Here is a 22,696-nt window from a genome sequence, read left to right as displayed (position 1 = left end):
AGATATTTTACTATTTAGATTTTAAATTGTTTCCGTACTTGTTCTGTGTAAACACTGCCTGCCTGTTGGTCACCGCTGAGTCAGTCGTGGCTGCTCAGCTGCTCCAAGATCTCCGACTAGAATGCCAGAAATCAAACAAAAACAGAAAACAAAAGAGGAAATTTAAATAAATTGGAATTAGCGTGTTCAACAGGTGTGGGGAAATTTTGTGGCTCTACATACTACATAGATAATTCACTACTTACATTTTTGATTTGCTCCCATATTTGTCTCTTCTTTGCTGTTTAAACACTGCCTGCAGTTCAACCAAAAAGTCCCCAAAAAGATTTTTGTCACGTGACTGTTGGCCACAGCCGAGTCCCTCATGACTGCGTGGTTCTGCCGTAAAACGCAGAGTTTTTTGTTTTTTTTATAGAATCTCTTTGGAACAAACGTTTTATTTTTGGTGAATTTTTACCTTAGTCTAGTGGTTTTGATGAAATGTTACGATTTTTTATGCTTTCGTGTCGGCCAACTAATCGCACACAATTAGTTCAAGGACCATCGGAAAGTTGAAAATCTGATGGTTTGTTCTGTTTTTACAGTTTCTGGCTGATTACGGGTGTGCATTTTTTTGGGTTTTGTGTTGTTTTTGAAGGTAACATGCCTTTTAAAGCCCACGTGTGTCTGAACTTGTGTGTATATTTGTTTAAACTCAGACTGAAGTCTTGTGTGTTTTTTCCAGGCGATGAATAAATATGGAGTCCAGTTGTCGGGCCCCGGCGGTGTCTCCAGCCGGCCCAAGCTGAGCGGTCCTGAGCTCCTCTGCCAGCTAAAGGACAACGTGGAGGTCATGACTTTGACCGCCGACCTCCAGCCCTTCTCGGCGCTGCCCTGGGCCGCCCAGCTGCCGCCGAAGCCGCTGACCTCTGACCTCGGGCCATACAAGAGTTGCGCTGTGGTGTCGTCGGCCGGGTCGCTGCGCTACTCTGGGCTGGGCAAAGAGATCGGTGAGAGATTTCTTACATGGATCTTTAACCTTTCACGCCACACTTTTGCGTCCAAACTCGCATCACGTAGTTCTTGGCTCCACCTCAGTTCACCAGATCTCAGAAAGTCTTCCCACATGACCACCTCAGATTGGGTGAAAACATCTGGGGATGGAGGTTTATCATCAAGATGGTATCACTCCAAACTTTAGGGTCATAACTGTGATAGTTTTTGCCAAATTTGTAACGACACACTAACTTTGGATGACAGTATCTCAAGAAGCTTTTAAGGTACAGACTTCAAATTTGAGAACACAGTTCCTCCATACTAGAGGTGTTTAAATCCCTCATTACAGGTCCCTCAGTGCATATGCTGAGATTCTATGGCCTGGTCAATGTCAGGAAATATTAGCGCCATCTTTGTACACTGATAAAACATACAGGATTTACAACAGAAGTCAGAAGTTTTAATGTTACGTGGTCCAATATGAGATATTTCAATATATAAATTCACCAGAAACAGACTTAAAACTACCACAAAGAGACAAAACCACCACAAAGAGACACAAAATTACCAAAAAGCGACGCAAAACCACCACAAACAGACTAAAAGACACCAAAAAGAAACACAAAACCATCACAAAGAGACACAAAACAAATGCAAACAGACACAAAACCACCAAGAAATACCAAATTACCACAATAAGTATAAAAATCTCCACAAAGAAACTCAAAAGTATCACAAAGAGACACAAAACCACCAAAAAGAAACACAAAAATACACAGAATCACCAAAAAGAGACACGACACAAACACAGAAAGACACAAAATCGCCATGAATAAATACAAAACCACCACAATAAGACTAACAATCACCAAAAAGAGCCACAAAACCACCACCAAGATGACACTTACAGCCTCTGAGGCATTGATCCTCAAAAATGGTAAGTATCACAACTTTACATACACTTTATGCTCCAGTTGCCAATGAATGAAAAGTCATATCAAGACATAATTGAAGTCATTTGAGGGAGATTCTTCCTAAGTTGTCATGGTCAAAAAATTAAAAAAGGGATTTTTTTTAGACGTCTGTTGTAAATCCTGTATGTCTTATGGATGTACAAAGATGGTTATTGTGTCCCTTTCCTCAGGTCTCATCACAAATTTGGCAAAAAAAGATGATTTTTAAAATATTTTTTGTAGCAAAGACTGTCACAGTTATGACCCTAACACTTGGTATTATGGCATCTTGATGATAAACCTCAATCCTCAAACGTTTTCAACCCGATCCGAGCCATCTGGTGAACTGAGGTGGAATGACGCGTGAATAAAATAATAATAATAATAATTTGTTCCCCAGTTTCTGAGTTGCGCAGTTTAATGATAAAACACATAAAAAACATCACATTGTCACACCACAAAAGATTGTTTTCCTTGATTTAAAGGCCAACATAAAACAATTTGCAAGTATTATCGCAGCAAATGACATGCGATGTTTCCAAGAAGGTTTTCACATACAAAGAATTTGGCTTTTTTTTTTGTATGTAGCACAAAAGATTTTAAAAAAATAAATCAAGTGTTGTCAATCCAAGATATTATAAACGTATTTACAATGTGCAGGAATGACCTTCGTTGAAATCCTCCTCCAGAAGTGTGTTTTTATTTTAACCACAGTCTGAAGCTTCTGCTCGGATGCTTCCACATGTGTAGTGGGATTCGTTTGTCTGCACCAAGGAAGCTACATTCTTTTAAAATCTGTATTTCCGGTCCGTTTTCTGTTCACATTGAGTCACTGCAGGCAAAACAGGAGTCTAGTGTTCTCCCCGTTGACCCCCTTTGTACGAGAGACGTCTGTAAAACAGTTTAATGAATGCACAAACTTCCCCAATGCCTCCAGGGGTCATTTAAAGCTATTTTTAGCTGCTCTGTGCAGAGTTGTGTGGGAACAAGCTTTAGACCCTCTGAACCCCAAAAAGGCACCAGTGGGGTTTTTTTAAAAGACGTTTATTCTTATCAGCCAGAAACTGTAAAAGCAGGAAGAATTTGTGGAATTTTTACATTTCTGTGAAAAGAATCGATATCCTGAAGAGCAGCCAAATCTCCGCTTAAAATCGCAGTACTTCATGTGAACCATTTTATTATCTCGTTTTGAAAATTTAAACAAAAATAAAAACAAAAAAAACGGAACTTGTTCTGCTCACTTCAGCACAAAGAAGAAACCATCAGTGATTCAACTGTGACCAACAATCACATGACAAAAATCCAGAGAGGAAAACAAAACACAATTAAATAAATGGCTCGAAAACAGTGAACAGAGGAGAAGCTGTTGGAGGACACATTCAGAACGGTGAAATGTCTCAGAGAGGCTGTAAACATGGAAATAGTCAAATATCTGTTGGAAAAATGTCATACGTGCTGATTCCAGTTAATTTAAATTAAACTTAAAGAAACTAAACGTGATTTTTTTTTTCTGATTTCTAACGTTCTCGCTCCGTCTTCATGTTGTTTGTTTGCATGAAGCTGCAGGACTTTAGATTGCAGTGAAACATGAGCCACAGTGAAGAAAAATTATGTGACAGGAGCAAAGAAAAACAATAAAAAATGCCCAGAAGGTTAAACCTCGAAGAAGAAAGCTCTCGTCTTTATTTCTGCAGCTCCAGCGCTTGAGAAGTATTTACAGTCGCCTTTAGATTTATCTCCCATTAAAGAAGGAAAACAACAGCTGTCACTGAAATAAGCTGAAACTGACAACAGTAATAATAAAGACAAATTTAATGAAAATCATGACATTGCTTTTGAATTGTGATTCAACAGAAATATATATATTTTTAAAAAGAACAACAAAAAAACAAAAACAAGCATGATGGGACCCATAAACTAACATTTTGAGCCGATCACTGCCTTCAGGTGTTTCCTGTAACTCTCAGTCAGACTCCTCCTGTTGACAGGTGTTCTGATTTTGGTCCACTGCCGGGACAGTTTTGTTTTTTTGTTTTTTTTATTCTTTTCAACCACAATTCAAAAGCAATGTCTTATTTCACTGAATTATAATTTAGCAAATTTTTATTTATTCGTACTTTTTTCATTTTCTGGTTATTTGAGCGACTGTTGTGAATTTTGTCTTTTCTTTAATAGAATACATTTGAGCATGACTGTATGAAGCTGCCGTGTTTTTCTCAAATAAACATGACGTGTAACTCTGTTCTCATCTGCATGTGTCGTCTCACCTTGAATGAAGCTGGGCGGCCTCGTTGTTTCAGAGACGCTCTTTTCTTTGAGGATTCGTCCCCAGTGTACAGAGTGACCTTCCTTAATTTAGTGACACCAGACTCCTAAATGCAGCTCTCTCCTCGCCGGTTAAAGGCTCCTCTGTGCAGAAACAGACCCACAAAGTCGAGCTCCTCCTAACACACATGTCGTTTCCAACCTGCAGACTCTCACGACGCCGTGCTGCGCTTCAACGCCGCGCCCACCGCCGGCTACGAGAAAGACGTCGGCTCCAAAACCACCATCCGCCTCATCAACTCGCAGGTAAAAACCGCAGGAACCGACTGTCGTGTAGTTAACAGTGCTGAACCTCGGCAGGCTTCACGGGGACGCTAGGAGCCGTGCTACAGCCCTGAAGTTACTGAGAATAGTCTTATAAAGTTCAGAAGGCAAATCTGAAAAAGAGAAAGTGTTGTGTTCTTGTTTTATGAATGAATGAAATGTTGAAATGCTCTCATCAGTCTGTCGTTATGTTCATCTGGAAAACAAGCGCAGCATTAAAATGGAGCCGCTTTGTGGTGATTTTGTGTCTCTGTGGTCGTTTTGTGTGTCTTTGTGGTGATTCTGTGGATTTTTGGGATTGTTTAGTGTTTGTTTTTGGTGGCTTTGTGTTTTTTTTTTAGTCGTTTTCTGTTTCTTTTTGGTCGTTTTGTGTCTCTTTTTGGTAATTTTGTGTCCTTTTGTGGTAGTTTTGAATCTCTTTTTGATGATTCTATGTTTCTTTGTGGTGGTTTTCTGTTTCTTGTTGGTGGTTTTGTGTCTCTTTTTGGTAATTTTGTGTCGCTTTGTGGTAGTTTTGAGTCTCCTTTTGGTGTTTTTTTTGCCTCTGTGGTGGTTTTGCACTTCTTTTTGGTGGTTTTGCATGTCTGTTTGGTAATTTGTGTCTCTTTGTTGTGGTTTTCTGTTTCTTTGAGGTCATTTTGTGTCTTTACATTGGCTTTGAGTTAGTTTGTGGTCAATGTGTTTGTGTTGATTTAAAAAAAATGATTAAAATGCTTTTTTTTAACTTAGAAAAATCTGAAACTCCTCAGTGGGAAACATGTTATTTCCAAGACAGCCGTCATGGTCAGATGTACACGCTGACCTTGTAATACATTACTCAGGCTTTTCTGTCCCGTGTGTGTTTTTAACTATAAATCAGTATTTATTGGCCTTAACGCCTGATTATAGGCTTTACTGTGGATATGGTGTCCTTCTCTCTCTCAATCTGTCTTCATCTGTCTTTTGCATTTCCTGGGAAAAGCCGGCCATTGAGTGTTTTTTGGAGGCAGCCTGGGACACAAAGGCAGAGATTCGTATTCATTCATATCCCCATAACACTCTATTCATGAAACCGCATGTGCTTTTAATATTTAAAGCATTCGTCCGGCACAGAGAGCTCAGTCCTGTCTCACTGCGAAGCCATCGTATGAGGAGCTTTTTCCACAGACGCAAAAAAAAAAGAAGTCCTATTTGTGAAATACTGATTATCTAAAATGGGGCCTCAGTAGAGGTGAACACCAGATTCCACAGGTTTTTGGGGGTTTTTTTCTTCCAGCTCTCCTTTCCCTCATCCTAACTCTGCTTAATATTGCTGCACAAGCCTTGGGTAGATCAGAGAATGCAGACTGTAATGCATCACTTGTAATTACGCTCATCTAACAAGCTCTCGAGGCCAAACGGAGGTAATGTCTATCCTGCAACGCATCAGTGTAATTGAGCTTTATTCGTCACATTGCAGGAAACGTGCTGCGTCGACAGCTTAAGACAAGAAAACAGGATGTGGAAAAGTTGCCAGTGATTAGCTTTGTGTGGATGGACTTTGTGTATTTGTGAGCGTAAACTTAGTCTCACAGAGAAACAGAAACACGTATAAACCGTCAGAGTAAGACCCAAGCAGTGTACAATCAGGACTATTGTGCTAAACAGTGGAAATCAAAGGCAGATTCATCAGATCCTTCTTTTCCCGCCAAGGAAGGCAGCACACTGTAATTACGTAGACATCAGCCTTTCCGACAGCCACCAGAGCGAGTTGTAATTTCTCCCAATCTATGTTAGAATGAGCACCTTTTACTCACTCGTGTTACTGGGACTCTGCTAAAAAATACAAGGAATAGGACACAAGACGGCTGTACTGCTCAGTTTGGTGGCTCCATGTGTCACCCAAAGCAGCCACGCCCTTCATTATGCATGACTTCAAGAACTAATAAAGTTAAAACAGGTGAGTTCCAAGAAGAATCACATCTCGTCCAGCTGTCTGGAGCGATGAAACTAGCCACAGAGACCAAAACTTTTTCTTTGTTCCAGGTTGTAAACATGGTGTTTTTCCTGTAAAGTTGGGCTTTTAACATGCAGGTTAATGGGGATTGACTCACTGTTGGAGCCTCTAGTGGACATTTAAGGAATTGCAGATTTTATTTTTCCAGGTGAGGCCTGATTCCAGAGTTTGAGAAGCCCTGTTATAAAAGAATTCTTCATAAATAAAGACGGTACTTGCTTATGCAGATGATGAGGTTGCGTTCTTATCAGATTACTGCTCATTATGAGGAGACGGCAAGTAGGCACTGATGAATACATACTACAGTTACATATGCAGTTGAAAACAGAGGTTTACATACACCGAATTAAAAGACATAAATCCTTTTTTTTTCTCACTGTCTGACATTAAATCAGACTAAACTTTTCCTGTTTTAGGTCAGTCAGGATTACCAACATTATTTATATTTGCTAAACACCAGAGTAATGAGAGAGAGAATTTTTTATTACTTTCTTCAAAGTCAGAAGTTTACATCCACTAAGATGCCTTCAAACTTTTTTTTTGGGAAAGCCCAGATGATGATGTCATGACTTTGGAAGCTTCTGATTGGTTCATTGACAACATGTGAGTTAACTGGAGGCACACCTGTGGATGCATTTTAAGGCACACCTCAAACACACTGCTTCCTTTGGTGACAACATGGAAAACCTAAAGAACTCAGCCGAGATACCAGGAAGAGAACTGTGGACCTCCACTAGTCTGGATCATCCTTGGGTACAGTTTCCAGATGCCTGAAGGTTCCACGTTCATCTGTTCAAACAGTTATATCAAGTATGACCACCATGGGAATGTCCAGCCATCATAGCGCTCAGGAAGGAGACGGTTCTGTGTCCCAGAGATGAAGTGTTTTAGTTTGAAATGTGCAAATCAACCCCAGAACAGAAGCTAAAGACTTTGTGAAGATGCTGCTGAAGCTGGTCAGAGAGTCATTATCCACAGTGGAACCAGTCCTGTACCGACATGGACTGGAAGGATACTCATAGAGGAAGAAGACATTACTCCAGAAGAAACATGAAAAAAGACAGATTACAGTTTGTAAATGCACACAGAGACAAAGAGCTTCATTAGTGGAGACATGTCCTGTGTTCTGATGGAACTAAACCCGAACCATTTGGCCTTAATGACCATCGTTACATCTGGAGGAAAAAGGAGGAAGCTTGAAGCCTGAGAACACCATCCCAACTGTGAACCCCGGGCTGGCAGCATCATGTTGTGGGGCTGTTCTGCTGCAGGAGGGACTGGTGGACTTGTGGAAGGAAACCCAAAACATTTGACCCAAGTCATGCAGTTTAAAGGCAACGCTACCAGATACTGAGGAGATGGATGTAAACTTCTCACTTTGAAGAAAGTAATAAAAAATCCTCTCTCTCATTACTCTGGTGTTTAGCAAATAGAAATAATGTTGGTAATCCTACCTGACCTAAAACAGGAAAAGTTTAGTCCGATTTAATGTCAGACAGTGAGAAACAAAAAGGTTTTATGTCTTTTTATACAGTGGATGTAAACTTCTGGTTTTAACTGTAAATACTTTCACAGCCACCAGCTTTCAGTTCAGCTGAAAATACTTGAAGGGCAACAGGTCAGCTGGTAAAACACTGGATGCTTCATCGCTACATGATGGTGGTTTTAAAAAAAAACTGGTTGCTGTGGAAACCATTTGGATCCTGCTGCTTTTAGTATCGTCCTCTTTTTTAAAATTTTTTTTAAATTAAGATATTTGTATTCGGTCATTTTAGTTTTTTAAACTCTTACATTGAGCCCATCGTGTGAAATGTGTCGTCGTAACGTTCGGTGTGAACCAGACTGAGAGGGAAACGCTGCACAACATGCAGCTCGTCTCTGCATTATTCAACACGCGTCTCCTTCGCATGTTTGGCATCGCTGTAAACTTTTGGCCGTTTTTCAGATGGACTGTGGGCGTTTTTTCGTGGAGGCAGAGATCAGCTGCTGGTGGGTGTTTTTAGATGTTTTTACAGCGAGTACAAGTCGCTAGGAGGAGCCGAAACAAGTGTCACGAGCGCTCGAGTGCTTCTTGAATCATCTCCACTCGCTTGTGTATTTATCTGTACAGCTACTACCATAGAGTGCTTTTTTTTTTTTTTTTTTTTACTGGATTTTTAATACTTTTTGCAGCATTTTAGGTTTTCAAGGCACGTTTGTGTGATTATTCTGAATATTTGTTGTGCCGAATTTAGTTTTACAGACAGATTTGTGGATTACATGTAAGAAAATAATAAAAATCACAACATCAGAGACCAAAGTGAGCCCTTCTGAAGGTGTAAATAATCAGTTTAATGTGATGTGAAACTGAGAAAAGCTGCAGCCAGCTCCAGATTATTAAACAAAATGGAGCAAACACAGACTTGTTGGAGGAGTTTTGTTCATTGGAGGAGTTTGTGTCCCTGTAGACGACAGAAAAGTCAAGAAACTGTTTTTTCTGTCAAGGAAATGTTGTTGGAGCTGTGGTGTTGGTATCTGAAATGTATCTGGAGCATCTGAATTGTGACGTTTTGTGCTTTGAGGCCGTGTGTTAGTACGATTCAGGACGAACGGCAGCCTTTTAAAGGACCGCTGTGGTGGTTTGGTGTCGCTTTGTGGTGGTTTTGTGTGTTTTGGAAATTGGTGTTGTGGTATTTCAAGTGGTCTTGAGTCTGTTTTGGTGATTAAGGTTTTTTTTTTTGGTGGTTCTGTGTCTCTTTGTAGTTGTTTTGTGTTGCTTTTTGATAGTTTTGTGTCTTGAGGGTTTGTTTCTCTTTTTGTGATGTTTTTGCCTGTTCTTTTTGGTGACTTTCTGTGGTTTTCATGATGGTTTTGAGTCTCCTTGGGGTGGATTCGTGTTTGTTTTTAATGGTTTTGTGTGGTTTTGGCATCATTTTGTGTCTCCATTTGGTGATTTTGAGTCTTGCAGTGGGCTGCAGGGTGGCGCAGTTGGTAGCACTGTTGCCTCGCAGCAAGAAGGTCGCCGGTTCTTTCTGCGTGGAGTCTCCATGTTCTCCCCGTGCAGCGTGGGTTCTCTCCAGGTTCTCTGGCTTCCTCCCACACAGTCCAAAAACATGTTGAGGTTAATTGGTGATTGTAAATTGTCCGTAGGTGTGAATGTGAGTGTGCTTGGTTGTCTGTCTCTAAGTGTAGTCCTGTGATAGACTGGTTACCTGTCCAGGTGAACCTGCCTTCACCCTGAGTCAGCTGGGATAGACTCCAGCCCCCCATGACCCTAATGAGGATTAAGCGGTGGATAGATGATGGATGGATGGAGTCTTGCAGTGGTTTTGTGTCTCTTTTTGTCATGTTTTTGTTTGTTCTTTCAGGTGGTTTTGTGTCTTTTTTGTGGTAGTTTTGTGATTCTTTGTGATGATTTTGTGTCTGTGGTGGTTTTGAGTCTTGTTTCTGTGATCTTGAGTCTCTTTGTGGTGGTTTTGTGTTTGTTTTTGTTGTTTTGTGTCTTTCTGTGGTAGTTTTGAGTCTGTTTTTGCTGATTTTTAGCATTTTTGTGGTGATTCTGCATCTCTTTGTGCGGATTTTGTGTCTCTTTTTGGAGGTTTTGAGTCAGTGTGCGGTCAGCCGGTGTGTTTGTGTTGACTATTAGATTATTAATAATGTTACATCCTCTTTCACAGGGAGCGATATAACGTACATATGTGCCTCAGTGTTAAAGTTAACCTTTCCATGTGTTACAGGTGATGGCGTCGGATGACCACCGCTTCCTGTCCAGCTCTCTGTACAGCTCAGGTGTTCTGGTGGCCTGGGACCCCGCCCCCTTCTCTGCTGACCTCACACAGGTGATGTTAACATTTTAAGTCTCATAGTGGTTGTTTTGTGTGTTGTTATGGTCATTTTGTGTCTCTTTGTGGTGGTTTTGAGTCTGTTTTGGTATTTTTGTGCCACTTTATGGTCATTTTGCATCTGTTTGTTGTGGTTTTGCGTCACTCTTTTGTGCTTTTGTGTCTTTTTGTGGGGTTCTCTGTCTTTGTGTGGACATTTTTCATCTTTTTGTGGTCATTTTTTGTCACTTTGTGGTGGTTTGTGACTTTTTGTGGTCACTTTGTGTGTATTTGTGATGATGTCCTATTTTTGGGGGGCGGGGGCAGTACTTTGTGTCTTTTTGAGGTGGTTTTGTGTCTCATAGTGGTTGTTTTGTGAGGATTTTATGTCTTTTTGTCCTCATTTTGTGTCTCTTTGTAGTGGTTTTGCTTCACGTTTTAGTGTTTTTGCTTCATTTTGTTGTGTTTTTTTGCCTCTTTGTCCTAATTTTGTGTCTTTCTGTGGGTTTTTTTTGCTATTTTGTGCAGGCTTTGTGTCTTCTTGTGCTGATTTTGTATCTATTTGTTGTAATGTTAGATCTTTTCTGGGAGGTATTTTATGTCATTTAGAGTCTAATAGTGGTGGATTTTAAGTATCTGTTATATTTCGCTTTTTGTTATTTTTGTGCCACTTTGCATCATTTTGTGTCTTTTTTGTGATGTTTTCCGTCTCTTTGTGACCAGTTTGCATCTTTTTGTTGTCATTTTCTTTTTCTATGTATGTGTGGTGATGTGTCTTCGTCTATTTGTGGTTGTTTTCTGTTATTTTTTGTTTCTTTACGGTGGTTGTGTGTCTCTTTGTTGTCACTTTATATCTTTTAGTGGTTGTTTTGTGTCTTTATAAAAAAAAAAAAAAGTAGCAGGTGGTCCAATAATTATTTCTAAATCTGCATAATTATTATTTTTTGGATATTTGCTACATCTTTAGAGCAAGGATGCAAATTCTAGACAGTTTTGTTAACCGATAATTAACCCAATCAATAGCATTTAATAACTGAAAGAGTTTTATCAACATATGGAAAAATGTCCACTTGATTCATTCCAGCCATTGATCAAGTGTTGTTTGTTAATGAGGCTGACTTACAGTCCAGGAAGTTGTTTAAAATTTGCAGCAGTTTGTTGCAGTTTGATGCGAACATGTTTGACTGTGTGTGTTTCCATCCTGCAGTGGTACAACCGGACAGATTACCCCATCTTCACCCAGTACCAGAGATACCGGAGGCTTCACCCGCTGCAGCCCTTCTACATCCTGCATCCTCGCTTCGAGTGGCAGGTCTGGCAGCGAATACAAGACAACATGGCTGAGCCCATCCAGAAGAACCCGCCGTCCTCCGGCCTGCTCGGTGCGTCAAACCTCTCTGTTCTGTGCTCATAACACACATGGCTGTTTTCCGTTTGGTGTTTCAGAAGCTCATTTCTGACCACAACTACTCCGACATAATTTTCAGTGGGTTTCCTGATCTGGTCGATGGTTTTGCTGCTGATCTGTTGGGGAGGATTGTGTGAGTGCTGCAGAACAGAGTGATGAGCATGGAGCTTGCAGAGATTACAGAAGTGCCGAGGTGTCTATATTCACTCAGGTTTCTGCTCCAGTTCAGACAGAGTTCAGTCTGAAGGTCGAGTTAAATCCTTCTGCACCAGCTGCAGAATCTGTGCATCTCAATCAGAAGCCGTCTCCTGCAGTCAAGGTGAAAAGAATGGGAGATAATGTTACAGGAAATACACAGAAACACTTTCTCATAATCACATTTCAGGGTTTCTTCCAGGAAATAAGAGGCGTGAGGCGCTCGCTCTATCCCCTAATCAAATCACATTCGGTTTTATTTATAAAGCCTCATATCACAGCTTTGGGGAGCTTCACAGTCTGGACATCGTTTGTCCTTTCAGCGCCTATAAAAAGTATTCGCCCCCATTGGAGAATTTCTCATTTTATTACTTTTCAACATCAACAATAATAAACATATTTCTACAGAAGCTTCTCTATAAATGCTAACAGATGCCAAGTGTACATGAAATTCCTGTTGTTTACCGTCAAAAATGACCAACAGTCTTTAGTTGTTGGAAAACACACGAGGTCATAATGTTTCCATATTAAAAAATGTCTCCTTGTAGTTTTAAAAAGCTGCAGATTGTTGTTTTTTCTTTTAGCTGCTAGCTTACTAGGCTAAGTGCCAGTGTTTGGCGCGGCATTGATGCTAATTGTGCTTCTATTGGTTTCCACTCAAGTAATTTCCCTAAATGATTTCATTTTTATTTAGTAAAACATTTCTTTACTCTAGCTGAGAGTGTGCTCTTACTTGTAGTAAACTGGTAATCATAAAGCTAACATAAAGCTGTGTAGCCTGTTAGCTTAGCTGACGTCTTACCTAGTTATCTAACTGGTAGTTTCTTGTTCGCTGATCATATTTTCCAGCTTTCTATCATATTTCCTGCTGCTTTCTATCAGGACAAACTGCACAAAGCAACACAGGAGCTCATACTGAATGTAAACACAAGGACATGCACCTCAAACTTAGTGAGGTTCACTGGCGCTAGCTAGAAACAACTACTGCTACTTTTGCTAGGCTAGTTGGCGATTAGCAGGACCAGATCATCTGCAGTTTCTCCTCCTTTGTAATCGGATGTAGCTTCATTCTTTATGTGGTATATACATTTCCAAACTGTTGGAGCATTAAATTGTTTATTCAAATACAGGAAACATTAAACACTGTGTAAATTAGCTGTAGCAAAGGATATCTCACCAGCTAGCTGTTATTAGCCACATTGCAGCTGCTGCAGTTTGGTTTTGTTTGTTTTTTTCACATAAATTACACATTTGTAGGGGATAAAGATTTTTAGGTAAAATGTCATTCATTCATTCATTTATTCATCTTCTCCCGCTTATCCGGAGTCGGGTCGCGGCCTTAGCAAAGTCGCCCAGACTTCCCGATCCACACACACCTCCCCCAGCTCTTAAATATCATAATGGAGTAATATGAAAAGACACCGTGCTAACAAACGAGAATCTGAAAAACAAAATGGCGCCGATTTAGTTCTTCCTGATTTCTTCTTGTTTTGTTTACTTGTTGTTTGTTTGCATTCTTGTTTTGAGGAACTAAAACTAGGTTCTGCTAACATTTGCACCGTTTCTCTTGTTTCACAGCACACAGCAAAGAAAAGCCTCTTAAACTCAACATAAATAGTTATATAGAGTTAATAAGTTTTTGAGGCTCCGCTGCTTTGGAGAAAACATTGGTTTTGGTGTAAGTAGTTATTTCCTGTGTTTCCTGCCAGGCACCGTCCTGATGATGTCTCTGTGCGAGGTGGTTCACGTCTACGAGTTTCTGCCGTCCCGGAGGAAGACGGAGCTCTGCCACTACTACCAGCGATTCTACGACGCCGCCTGCACGCTCGGCGCCTACCACCCGCTGCTGTACGAGAAGAACCTGGTCAAGCGCATGAACCAGGGCTCCGACCGCGACATCTACACCCACGGACGGGTGACGCTGCCCGGGTTCAGCAGGCTGAACTGCACCCAGGCCGCTGGAGGAGAACCCGACCACTGAGTGGAAGAACAGCGCATTAAGCAGAACCGTGCATGAAGAACAACGAGGACAGACGCATGAAAACTTCATAACCACTGCCGAACCAAAAGGAACGCTCTCTATAAATATTACATGTCGTTGCATCCAGGCTGTCAACACATCTGTTTGTCATCACACACAAACACAAACACACTCGAGTCCAATCAGCTGACACATGTGCCTGCTGTATACATACATATCCTTATGAGGACATTCCACTTAGAATTATCGCCCGTGAAAGGACCATACCACTGTTTCTGAAAACAACCAAAAGTCGTGTTTACTTGTCATTACTGCTAAACATTCACCTTTTAATCACCTTAGGATTAGAGGTTAAACATCCAGCATTTAAACCCTTAAGTTTGAAAAAAATACCACATTTTGGTGCAGAAGTGACAGAAATTAGTTTTTTTTCTGATTATTATCTCCTTAAATTTATCTTCAGGGCCCTGAAACACACCACATTTGTAAGGTTCTACAGTTTTGGTTGATGTCAACAAATCAGCTGACACCTCTTATGGTTAAATTATTAATGTATTGCTATTTCCAGTCAAGTGACTCTATACAGTTTATAAATACACGCTTACAATAATGATTCATTGCACATTAGGCCAACAAAACCCTAATATATTAAGCAGTTTCACATTGTTTTCATACTCGAGACTTAACTAAGAAACGTCATCCATCACAGTGAGCAAGTTCCTACATTTCTTATTGACAACAAACCAACAGTGTTTCAGACCATCTCTTAAAGAGCCCACATTCTGCACATTTACAGGTGTAGAACTGTATTTTTTGGAGCCTACTTGAATATGCTTCTGCAATTTGATGTTTAAAAAAATAGAATATCGTCCTCATACGTCACGTATCATAATAATTGCTGGAATAAGCTGAGCAGCGAAAAGGGAGACCCGTCAGTCGGGCCGAGTGGATCCAGGAAAGGACTGAGGAGAGGCAGGAGGGAGATGTTAGCCGGAGTCAGTCAGGGAATGCTTCATGAAGAGGGACACGAGTATTAGCAAAAGGCTAACGCTAAGGAACTACTGAATGCAAGAACGTCTGCACCAATGTGGCAAAGTATTGAGGTTGGAAACAAGTTATTATGGCAAACGATCTTCAAGTCTCCCCAATTTCTGAATGCCAACCGTTAGCATTTCAGTTCCATCATGCTAATGGAACCATTAGCCACTTTAGCTCTTCAGTGTGCTAACACTAAGGATTTTCCCATTGTGGTGCAGGGATGTCATCAAAAATAAAAGTAATCCACTGGGTCTTTAGTTCCTCGGTTTCTGGGAGTACATGAAGACTCTCGTGTTCACTCCTGCAGCCAACAGCGGAGCTTTTTTCTTGCTCGTCGCTGAGACGTTTTGGAGTTTAGCAGAAGCAGCTTGAGTGAGAAAAGTGTGAGGAAGCTGCTCATTCTTTGTTTGAGGGTCAAGCTAGCTGGTAGGCAGGCGTTACGTAAACAGGATGACATAAGTAAGTGTTTAAAGCGTTTAAATGAGGCATTAAAGGTGGTTCAGGTGGTTTGTAACTTTGGGCTTTGTAAGTTTCTGCGCACAAAAATAACTATAACACGCTAAAGGAGAGGACAACACTCAAAAAGCAGAATATGGGCTCTTTAAGACCTTCCTGCTCTGTCTGTGGCTCCAAGCCGATTGGTTCCCACTGAAGATATAAATCTTTAAAACCACATCTGAATTGCTCACTGATTTCCTTCATAGTGCATTTGTTAGGGGTATTTTAAGCATCAGATTAACCCACTTTTGTGAGCTCTTGCGTGGCCGATTTAAACAAACCGACACCAACGATGAGCGCTAAACACCCCAATCTAAAATCTGATGGGATACTTTTCTAAATTTGAATCAGTATAACTAAGTATACAGACTGAAACGTGCTAAATCAGTGGTATGGTCCTTAACTTAATCAAAAATGTCCTCACACAGGTCTAAATGCACCTTCCACCATGCAGACCTGCACAGAGAGGGCTTCTACCTTTTGAAATGTGCGTAACTGGTTCGTTATTCTGTCACTTCTATTTAGATTTTTACTTTGCAAAGCTGTTGGCTGTATAAATTCTTTCGGAGCTCTTTTTCGAGATGCTCGACCGTCCCAAAAGGTTTGCTGGTAGAGTCAGGCACCTGTGAAGTTACACAACAGGTAAAGATTGGGTTTCTAGATCAGTGGATCGATCAATCCTTCACTGCCAATACAGCTTCCCTAACATAATTTAACAACAGGAATTTTACGGCCCTATTTTCAGGGCTCCAAAAGCATTTTATTTGTTTTTTTAGTTTGCAGGATGTCGAGGCTTAGTTACAACAAACTGTATTTGGCTTTTTGTCAGACAAGTTTACAACGTGGAGTCGAGTCATTTTGAAACAAAATTTGCCAAAATAGGTAAACATCCTTGAGAGTTTAAGTGAAGTCATAAAATATTACATACCAACAGTCGGTAAAAAACGAAACACAGGTGGCTCAACTCACACAGTTGAAGCTAGGCTAGCAGTTTCCCTTATCTTCCACTATTTGTGCTAAGCTAGGCTAAATGCATCCTTGTCCTGACTGTCTGAATCCATCTCAAGGTCAGACAGCAGAAGACAACGAATGAATGAATGTCTCTACATGGCACACACATCTGCACACCTGTATACACACCTTATTAAACCTATTTATCAAAGAAAATACTGCCTGCAGACGAGCTGACTTCTAACCCAACAATATGTCACTCCAGTAAAAAAAAAAAAACAAGAGTCTCAAATTTTGTACTAATATTGTCTACCCTGTAACGACCTACTCTCAGTAATCTTTTTGTAATCCTTACGTAGTGTATATATTATCGACCCAGGAGGACGGTCTTTACTGTGACTCTGTGGCTCAGCGATGCAAAGCAGAATGGAGTTTCATTTCTACAAACGAAAACTGTGATTCAGTGAAAAAGTGGTTTATCTAAATAAGTTTTTATCTCCTAAACCGTCAACTAAGTTAGAATGTCCTGGTAAGATAGCTGCTCACAAGCGTAGATGTGCTCCCTTACATTATAAAAACAACCACCAGCACCCCTAAAGCCCAACAACTATCACCATAATGTCTTTTGTTTAAATGCAAATACGACAAATCGTGGCTAATGGGGAGGTTTTACTGCATTAGCTTTTTCCAGTTTTAATGCTAAGCTAAGCTGATTCAGTTGCACCTTTTAGGTTTATGCTATGAACAAATATAAGGTTTCAAACATTTGGAAAATTAAGAATTAAGCAAATTAAGAATAAGAAAACCTTTATGGTACTGCTACTAGCGCAAAATGAACGTGGTGTACATTAGTTAAGCTAGGCCTGAGTTTTGAAAAGAATGCCATTTTCTAGCTAAACCTGCCCGTTAAGTATCATACTATATATATGGATATGGATATTTTTAGTATTTAGAAATAAAGCTACATAGAGACCAATTAAAATAAACTATTCGCTTCATATATTTATCCTCAGCTAGCTGATGTTGCAGATACGCTTTCATTGGGAAACAGCAGCTAGTAGAAATATAAATGCTCAGCTAAACCAGACAAAGTTAGCTTTTGTTGGTACCTCTGTGTGTACTAATGTCCAATCTTGTGGTTAACTAAAATAATAATAATAACTCCTTCTTTCTACAGAGGCTTCCCCATAAATGCTAACTGATGCTAAGCGTATGTGAACATAAGTCTTTTGTTGTTAGAAAACACACACGGTCATAATGTTCCCATATTAAGAAAATTCTCACATTACATTTTTAAAACCTGCAGATTGTTTTTCTCAACCAGCTGCTAGCATACCCTGCTAAATGCCATAATGCTTCCATTTATTTAGTACCACATTGATGCCAGTTGTGCTTCCGTTGGTTTCCATTCTGTGGAGACACGTAATTCTGCAATTATTTATTCTTTATTTGGTTAAAGACAGTTTTTCTCTCTAGCTAAATGCGTAAGTACTCTTACAAACAGTATGCTGAAAAAGCTAATTTCATAAATCTAAAATTAAGCTGGGTAGCCATTAGCCTAGCTGACTTCCTAGCAAGTTAACTAACTGGTAATTTCTTCTTCACTCCAATTTTCAAGGTTTGCGTCTGTAAAATGTTTCAGGAATTAAAACTCCATTCTGCCAACATCTTCATGGTTTCTGTATTTTCACAGCACACAGTAAAGACATGCCTCTGGAGCACTTTTATTCTATTTATACCGATGCATGTGAACCATCTGTAAAAGTTTTCTCCAAAGTAGTGTAGCGACTGGAGAATTAATCTCTGATAAACAGAGAAAGTATCCGCATGGCACTGATGCAGCTCATCGTTTTTCTCCACAATTGACGTTAAACCTGTTGTTAGTAGCATGCAAATGGACAATGAGCCTGGTTTTAGTGTACGCTGCTCCTTGGAAGATGGTTTTGATGTGTCTAAAATACTTGATTTTTCACACTTTCTATCAGGACAAACTGCACAAAGCAACACAGGAGCTCACACTGAATGTAAACACAGGGAAATGTTGAGAGAATCAGTTTTATTTTAGATTAAGTATATGATTTACACCACCTCAATTTGAGTGCGTTTCACTGGCGCAAGATGCAAACAGCTACTGCTACTTTTGCTAGGCTAGTTAGCAGTTAGCAGGACCAGAATATCTGGTGTTCCTTCTCCATTGTAATCGGATGTAGCTTCGTTCTTTATGTGGTATATAAATTTCCAAACTGTTGGAGCATGAAATTATTTTTTCAAATACACAACACATTAAAAAGTGGGTAAATTAGCTGTAGCAAAGGCTATCTCACCAGCTAGCTGTTATTAGCCACATTGCAGCCACTGCAGTTGGTTTTTACATGCTGTTATTTTTATTTTTTCACGTCAATTATGCATTTTTATCGGATACAAATTTTATACAGTAAGGTAAATATATAGTACTATATAGTAGCTGCTTTTTGAAAAGACACAGTACTAACATGCTAAGTTTCACGTGAATCTGAGAAACAAAATGGCTATGTTATTGTTTTTCTAATTGCTTCTAGTTTTTACCAGAACTTTATAATTTATTTAGGAGGCAAACACTTGAATAATTGATGTCATTGCATTACTGAGGAAAACTAGGAGAACATTTTCTCCCTATGCACTCTTGTCCCAAATCAGCGTGCGTTTGAAAGCCTTCTGACGCTTCATTATTTTAGCTTACAGATGCACTTTTTCCTCTGCTTTGCCTTCATCCTCTTGGTTTCTGAGAGGGCTGGTTGTTGTTGAGCTGTTAAATGTGGTTTTGTGTGGTTAATGTATTTTTCATGTCTTTCTTTATTAGATTTTCTTTCTTCTATGCTTCTGGACTCTTGATGCGAGAACAAAATTGCAAATAAAACAATCTTTTCAGCCAGCCTAGACGCATACAATGACTTTTGTGAGCATTTTACATTGCCAACATTGATTTTTCCACCATCTGTTCCTGTTTTAGTTCAGCTTTCCTTTAATTGATTGTGAAATATAAAAAGCCTGAAGTGTAAATACCAAAAAATATTGATTGCTTGTACTTAAGTGAAGGATGGTTACAAATAAAATAATGTGTTCTTTTTAAAGATGTCGCTGAAATCTTGTGTAATTGTGATACAGTGTTTCCCAACCTGAGGTTTGGCATCCTCACGAAGGTCCTGGAATAGGTTTGAGAAATCACACTCTGACTGAAGAAATCAAAACAAATGTTACATTTGTTACACAAAATTTATTTCATTTTTTTGTGCTGCTAGCATTCATGCTTTCCAGAGGATTAATCGGTTGACAGTATCTCGAGGAAATGACTTGACAACTCTGGAGCGGAATGCTACTTGGTACAGACATACACGTGGACAAAATAGTTGGTCGCCCTCGTTTAGTTAAAGAAAAACCCACAACGGTCACAGAAATAACTTGAATCTGACAAAAAGTAATAATAAATAAAAATTCTATGAAAATGAACCAATGAAAATCAGACATTGCTTTTGAACCGTGGTTTAACAGAATTATTTTAAAAAATAAACTCATGAAACAGGCCTGGACAAACGTGATGGCACCCTTAACTTAATATTTTGTTGCTCAACCTTTTGAGGCGATCGCTGCAATCAAATGATTTCTGTAACTGTCAATGAGACTTGTGCTCCTCTCAGCAGGTGTTCTGGTCCACTCCTCATGAGCAGACTGCTCCAGTTGTCTCAGGTTTGAAGGCTGCCTTCTCCAGACGCCATGTTTCAGCTCCTTCCACAGATGTTCAATAGGATCTAGATCAGGGCTCATAGAAGGCCACTTCAGAATAATCCAGTGTTTTCCTCTGAGCCATTCTTGTGTGTTTTTAGCTGTATTAGCATTAGCTAACTTGAATGTGCTACCAGCAGCTAGCTTACAACCACCAGCTTACATAGTTTTAAGTGAGAAATGTCAATTCACTTGTTGAAAACATAAACCAGACTTTAGAAGTTTAACTTTCGGATGACACACAGACACACCTCCCGCTGAGACCTAGCTGCTGTTTTTAACTGTTTTTACTGTTTTCCAAATCAGACATCATTCTCTTCAATCCTCCAAATCCCCGGAACAGCCTTACCGACAACAATCTGGGTTCATTTGCCATAAATGTTCAACCTGTTGCCAGAAACCGAGGTGTCCTTTTCGACTCAGACCTCAGCTTTACCCCCCATATTAATAAAACCATCCAGTCTTGTTTCCTCCAGCTAACAACAATCTCCAAAATCAAACCAATCCCCCCTCAGTCAGACCTTGAAAGACTCATCCGTGCCCTCATCTTCTCCCGTCTCGATTACTGCAACTCCCTCTTATCTGGCATCTCACAAAAATCCATCTCTCGCCTCCAACTTGTTCAGAAGTTGGAGGTGAGAGATGTTGTTGCTTCTCTCCACTGGCTCCCTGTCTGGTTTAGAATTGATTTTAAGATTTTACTGATCACTTTTAAAGCTCGCCAGGACCTTGCCCCTGGCTGTATTTTAGACATGTTAACCCCGTATATCCCCACACACAGCTCAGATCCTCAGGTGAGTCCCTCCTGATTGTTCCAAAGTCGACGCTCAAATCCAAAGGCGACTGGGCCTTTCCTGTGAGGGCCCCTTGGCTTTGGAACGACCTACCTTAGAAAGTAAGGCTTGCAGATTTAGTATCTTCTTTTAAATCACTTCATAAAAACCCACTTTTATGGACTCGCTTTCGAGTGATGTTCTCTTTTATTTCTCTTTTAGATTTTCGCCGGTTTCTTTTCCCTTTTTATATTGGTACTGCCTGCTGTCCTTCTCTCTTTTCTCTTTCTTACTCTACTTTTATCTTCAGCTTTTGTCTTCATTCCTCTCTGTGATGTCGTCTTTTTAGTCAGGTTTACTGGTACACCTTCCAATAGTGACCCAGCCTGTTCTTTTCCATGTTTGTTGTGTGTATTTTTATATTTTGAGTGTTTGCCTGTCCTTTTGACACATGTTGTTTTCCTGTTACCTTGTCCCTGTGTGTTGTATTTCTTTATTATGTAAAAGCACTTTGCGAATTCTGTTCTTAAAAAGTTCTATACAAATAAACTTTATTATTACTACTATTATTTCTGCATCAAGCAAAAAAACAAACAAACAAGAAACAAGCTAAAAATTTATTCTAATAAAACAGAAATGTTGTAAGTTGTAGTTTTTTACAATTAGCTTCTGTTAACGTTAACTTGTGTTGAAAATACGTCGAGAACTTGCGTAGTGAGGACTTGGTCCCAGCTTTGAGTGATGTCCTTGAACGCAGCGCTTACCAGCAGTTTCCGTAGTGTAGTGGTTATCACGTTCGCCTCACACGCGAAAGGTCCCCGGTTCGAAACCGGGCGGAAACATGGTTTAGTTTTTTTTTCTTTTTTCTGAAATCCACTTTTTTAAAAGTAAAGTTAGCCTCATAAAGTACTCTGTGACTCACTGCTCGCCATGTTGGTTTAACAGAACATGAATGAGAACCTTAGTTCACTGGACTCACTGACCACTACGGATGTAATGAGATTTTTGGTACATTTGTCTTCTCTGTTGCACCAAAAGACCCACAAAATATATCTCAGTTTTAAAGCTTTCTTTTTTAAAACACATATAAATAGGCAAAGTGCAAATAGCAGTAATGAACTCAAATGAAGTTTCAGTACAAGAAATGACCACAAATGTAATCAAAATGCGATGGAAGTATAAAAGGCAAATGATCTGCAAACTGTGTGAGCATCAGTTTGTGGCAGAAGATGATCACTTTTCCACATCAGTACGCAGCATTAATGTGCTATTTTATGAAACAGTTGTCAAACATTGTGATGATCAGTGAATTAATTTTCAATAAAATGTAGATATATATATAACGTATAGATGTGCATCACTTTAGAGTTACAATCTGTTTACTCCTCATTATTTATGACCCTTATTATCACTTAGGACGGTTTGGTATCATGTTGTGTTGTTGTTGCAGAGCCATGTGGAACAGTCATTGCATTTTACTGTCTGCACTGTATGAGCATGTGTCACATAAAAGTCTTCAGTCCTGAACTTCAAACCATCTGTGGTTACAGCTTGTCAGAAACGAGGATTTGCTGTTTTTCTGTGTTATAAACTGAAGACCATTTGGTGTTTTGTCATACTTTCATTATTTGCATTCCATATTTTGAAGATGGAGCTGATCTTATGAAATTGATCACATGCATGGGTTGTCGTGGCCGAGTGGTTAAGGCGATGGACTAGAAATCCATTGGGGTCTCCCCGCGCAGGTTCGAATCCTGCCGACAACGTGAGACTGTTTTGAAATGCTGAAGCAAATCAGCAA

The 22,696-nt window shown here is 39.8% G+C and overlaps 1 protein-coding gene and 2 non-coding genes across 3 annotated transcripts in view; all 3 read left to right on the top strand.

The window, feature by feature from the left end:
* Positions 1-19,473, top strand: part of st6gal1 (ST6 beta-galactosamide alpha-2,6-sialyltranferase 1) — a 22,032-nt gene extending 2,559 nt beyond the window's left edge. Inside the window, exons 3-7 of the mRNA XM_008278100.1 lie at positions 725-989; positions 4,402-4,499; positions 10,209-10,310; positions 11,500-11,674; positions 13,605-19,473. Coding sequence (XP_008276322.1) covers positions 725-989; positions 4,402-4,499; positions 10,209-10,310; positions 11,500-11,674; positions 13,605-13,876 — 912 coding nt within the window. The 3' untranslated portion in view covers positions 13,877-19,473. The remainder of the gene's footprint in view (positions 1-724; positions 990-4,401; positions 4,500-10,208; positions 10,311-11,499; positions 11,675-13,604) is intronic.
* Positions 19,474-21,664: 2,191 nt separating this feature from the next.
* trnav-cac (transfer RNA valine (anticodon CAC)) lies at positions 21,665-21,737 on the top strand. Its single transcript has one exon. It is a non-coding gene; the product is annotated as a tRNA-Val (tRNA).
* An 842-nt stretch (positions 21,738-22,579) lies between these two features.
* On the top strand, positions 22,580-22,661 carry trnas-aga (transfer RNA serine (anticodon AGA)). Its single transcript has one exon. It is a non-coding gene; the product is annotated as a tRNA-Ser (tRNA).
* The last annotated feature ends 35 nt before the right edge of the window (positions 22,662-22,696 follow it).

Source organism: Stegastes partitus, unplaced genomic scaffold (genome assembly GCF_000690725.1).
Source record: "Stegastes partitus isolate 25-593 unplaced genomic scaffold, Stegastes_partitus-1.0.2 Scaffold115, whole genome shotgun sequence".
Lineage (NCBI taxonomy): Eukaryota > Metazoa > Chordata > Actinopteri > Pomacentridae > Stegastes > Stegastes partitus.
Note: the sequence above shows the minus strand (reverse complement) of the source record. Positions and strands in the feature narration are given on the sequence as shown.